This window comes from Mercenaria mercenaria, chromosome 15 (assembly GCF_021730395.1).
Source record: "Mercenaria mercenaria strain notata chromosome 15, MADL_Memer_1, whole genome shotgun sequence".
Classification (NCBI taxonomy): Eukaryota; Metazoa; Mollusca; class Bivalvia; order Venerida; family Veneridae; genus Mercenaria; species Mercenaria mercenaria.
In genome coordinates, this window is record NC_069375.1 from 46,347,981 (window position 1) to 46,352,670 (window position 4,690).

The 4,690-nt window shown below is 33.2% G+C and overlaps 1 protein-coding gene across 1 annotated transcript; it reads left to right on the top strand.

Annotated features, from left to right (window-relative positions):
- The first annotated feature begins 539 nt into the window (after window positions 1–539).
- LOC128548776 (T-cell-specific guanine nucleotide triphosphate-binding protein 2-like) lies at window positions 540–1,403 on the top strand. The gene has a single exon (XM_053524225.1). The coding sequence runs from the start codon at window positions 540–542 to the stop codon at window positions 1,401–1,403; it is 864 nt and encodes a 287-aa protein (XP_053380200.1).
- Window positions 1,404–4,690: the final 3,287 nt, after the last annotated feature.

Below are 4,690 nucleotides of genomic sequence, written 5' to 3' on the forward strand. Positions count from 1 at the left end.
AATGGCAGGTCCATGCATACTTTACAGACTAAATTGAGATGGTTCACATTTGCGCGAAAATATGACTTTTCAGTAGAAATTTGTATAGAAATAATTGCGGTAATCATGAATTCGCGGACTGCCGATCACCGCGAATATCGCAAAAATTTGAAGCCCGCGAATATTTTTTACACTTACAGTATACTCAACCGGTTTTAGATTAAAAATATTACTTTGAAAAAAGGCAAAAAGAAAAATGAAATTTAACAACCAACATGTTGTCATTTTTACTGAAAAAAGTGACTATGATTTTAAACTCAAGTTTCTTCATAGAAAGACATAATTCTGACAGATATTAAATTGATCCGCCACTGATATACCCATAAGTCAAATTAAGAGATTAATTTGCACACGAACTTCTTGACTTCATGTGAACCTAGCATTGATATAAATTTACATCGATAAAAATATGACAGTTTTAAAATTATCCACCTAGTGTAAATATCTTATCAGGTGAACAGGGCATTATATACACATTAAAAATGACATTTTTCGTTTAGATGGCTTACGTTTTGAATTGGACCAAGAAAAAACTCCAAAAGATTTTTTCGGAACTGAAACGAGTGCTTACTGTTCAAGGGTCAAACATAACGGAAGAAGTCAAACAGTATGAAGAAGAGCTAGAGAAATATGGTATTTCTGGGTTGAGGAGAAAAGTTCAAGGAGATCTTGATCGTTGGCAGACTATACCTGTACATTTTGCAGTAATTGGACGCAGTGGAGAAGGAAAATCAGCCTTTATCAATGCTCTTATAGATGGATCCGACAAAGAAATTGCGGCAGTAGGAATAAAGGAAACTACTACCGAAGTACAAGAGTACCAATATCCAAAACATCCAAATATCGTCCTCCATGATCTACCAGGAGTAGGCACCAAAAGGTTTCCAAAGGCAAAGTACCTGAAAGATGTTAAGATCGATCAATACGACTGCTTTTTCCTCATAACCAGTAACAGATTTACGGAAGATGAACAATGGATTGCGGACGAAATTAAAAAACGAGGAAAGAAGTTTTATTTTATGCGCACCGCTATAGATAGCACTATTGCTAGTGAACAGAAAAGGCGGAAGAAATTTAAACAGTCTGAGCTTGTTGTGGCCGACTTGTGTGAAGAAGTTCGAATAGCATGTGCTGAAAATTTGGATAAGCATTCCGACATTTTCTTGATTGATAATTTTGACGATGAAGCGTTCGATTTCCCGAAATTAAGAGAGCGGTTGTTGGAAGATTTGCCTATAATAAAAGCTCAAACATTGGCCCTTTCTTTTTCAGCACTTACTGGTAAAGTGCTCGCTAAAAAGAGGGATATGCTTTTGTATCAAATACCGAAAAAAAGCACTTCAAATAACTACGACAGAAAATGACTGCGAACAAAAAAGGATTTTTAGAAAAGAAGTCATTTTTTATCAAAAGCAGTTTGGACTTGATGATGTTACGTTAGGGGAGAATATAGATATATTGTCTTACACAAAAGAAAACATTGAGGACTTCAATATTGTGTTTGATAGTCAAACAGACGGAGACAAAGGAATCTTCACTGAAACACCGACCAAAAAAAGAGAGAATGCATCGATTTGGTCTAGAATTTTAGACATTTTTGCTAAAAAAGAAAACAAAATGATATACAAGTTTTGTGTCTGCGGACTTACAGAAAGTCTAGAGGTCCTATACCTAAAGGCGTTGGAGTTACATGGGATAGCATCGTCGAACGTAATAGCCCAGGAGTGTGCGAAAAGCAGCGATCAGTGACGCATGGAAATTTTAGAAAAACAAGATATAGGGGGACATGCTGGAGAATGTGTATGGACAATTTTACTTATCTATACAATTCGTACTGAACAAGAACTTTCATTTTGGGGGTCTTATAGTCCAACCAACTTAACTGACTGGTTATAAAATATACTTACCGTAACGTGTTAAGTGACGTCTACTCTTCTCAAGTGCTATTCGTAGACTAATTACATTTTAAAATTGTTGCGATTTCAAGAAAAGTGCGCAGTTATCAACTACGAGATAAAATCTATGTTGTATTATAGCCGTCCAAGGCAACTGCATATAATTTCATCGACCAGGACCAGCGGAAGTTTTGTCCGGCAAAGAAGTGAAAAATTATTTCAAGTTACTTTGACAATAAATTCCTTTCATTTACCTGAAAGGTTAAAATTGAGGGAATACAATCACACAAATATGAAAGAATTTATATACGGTAACACTTCTCACACCCCTGTTTACGATCACTGTATCATGCTATAAAAGCAGGTTGAAAGTTATGTTTTAAATGTTAAAAATGTAAACAAGATGCATATATTGAATATAATGCAGAACAAAAACGAAGACGAAATAGGATTAATCCAAGGCAAGAGGTTTGTTCAGATTTGATTTAAAAGTTTACAAGTTATTAGTTGCGGAACAATAATCTTGTAAGAGCCTTTATCAAAAAAGGTGTTTTAGAAGTAGATAACATTTTTCTTGACAACAGATCAAAATCACAAGATATGCCCAAATTTCCTTGACAATGGAATAGAAAACATACATTTTCTCATGGTTCATCTATGAGTCATACTGAGGCATTATCAGGACGTTTTAGGTCTATCAATATTCAAAATGCACAAATTTTATTATACCCAATATACAAAGTATATGAGAAGTATTGGAGTTAAGAGTTGACCGCTTTTAAGACTTTCATGAAAATAGCACCCATTGTAAACCCACAAAGACGATATATACGGCACAAAACTCATGTCACAATGCCCCATGCTCTTGATAGGAGGTCAAAGTCAAATAATTAAATTTTGTGTCGTCTAAATCTCTTGGAATCAATGGTATGTCTCACCAAGACGACGCGCAGATCCACGTCACTATGTCCCAGGTCAATCTGACACTTACATGTCAAAAAGCTTGCATTTTGAGTCCACACCATATCTTCTAAGCCAACAGAATTGATTTAATGAAATTAACATCAATAGTTGATCTCGTCCAAACAACATATACACAAAAATTGATAGCAACGGACATTGTCTCCGGCATTTCAAATAATTCATTACTCTCAATGGTTTTGTTGGTTTAAATCAATTTTTCACTAAAACATTATGAGATGGGAAGATTAAAAGTGTTTTCAAGTGTAAAAAAATCGCTCTTAAACAGAATGTGTTTGGAAATATTAGAAGTTTAAAAGTATAAAGGGAGGTAATTAAACGTTATTTATCTTGAAAACAAGCCAAGCGACCTATCAGGGGTTTTGTAACATTTTCTAGTGTTATATATAGGTATATATACAAGAAAAAATGAACATTCTCCGCACTGGGATTATTTTTCGTTTATAAAAACATTTAAATTGTACCTGGAATAACTGATACATTTATTAACAAATACGTCTTAATATCTTAAAAGAACATACAAGCAAAAATTTTAGAAAATTCTCTATGCTTCAACTTTTTCCCGCATACATCTTTATTTAAATGTAACAATTCGTAGCAAGCCTTTGTTGTTGCGAACAAATTGTAAGCGCGTAAAAATCCCCACCAATTTACAACCTACATGTATATGAATCTTGTTTACGCATTTTTTAAAAAAAATAAAAGTTTTCTGTTAGGGCTTAGGATTATATCTATGCAATCTGATATAGAAATTATCACGTGTTTTAAATGCATTAATGAGTGGGAAAATATCGAGGGTGTATTACTTTGCATTTAACATTATAAAGCATTGAATAATTACAAATATAATATTATAATATTTTAGGTTAAATTTTGGCGTATAACAACAAATATATGATTCGCTTTTACTACAATTTGATCTAGGCTTGTTTTATATGTAAAATTTACAAAAAGACAAAAGAAACAAATATAAAATTTCAAAGACCATCTTCTAAATGTCCGTTTTGTAATAATGTTTTGGACTTTGATTACTTTTTTGAAGTCGTATAATCTTCATGAAGCTTGAAACCGTCATTTCACTTCGTTTCGTCGTATGCAGTCACACCTACACTAGACCAGTGCTTTGTTCATATCAACTGATATGAAAATATATTTATACATGCTTACAGACCCACTGCAGAATAATTGTATTCTTTGTGTTTCCATGATGGTAATTATACTTGATTTGCATGGAAGACACAGGTATATAGTTACAATATGGTCAGGTCGGGATATTGTGTTTAATGTGTTAACATTTCATTGAATTAAAGTAACAGTATGCACAGTACTTGATGTATTTAGTTACGATTAGACCAAACGTTATTTCTAGTTATTGTTCTATAATGTTTTTAAACAGTAGTGGAAGCCATTCTCTGAATAAATCAACAGGTGAGGTTGTGAAAACAGATTAATTCAGGAAAGGTCTAGATTGTCCACCTGTCACCTTGTAGTAAAGCTTTATATATCGGTATGATCAGAATGATTTTCAAAGAAAAGGTATGTTACTACGTTGTGGTGGGTCTTTAAGCTAATATCAAAATAATTTATAATTGCATGAATCAACTCTTGCTGATTGCATTATTGAATAACCGGATAATAAAAACAGTGAGTGTGTAGAAATCAATATAATAAACAAATAAAATTTTGAAGCTGTGTTTATTTCCGTACGCAAGCTTTATACCGCCTTAAAAAATGATATTGACACAAGAAGAAAAATCTGGCAAGACTCTTCATGT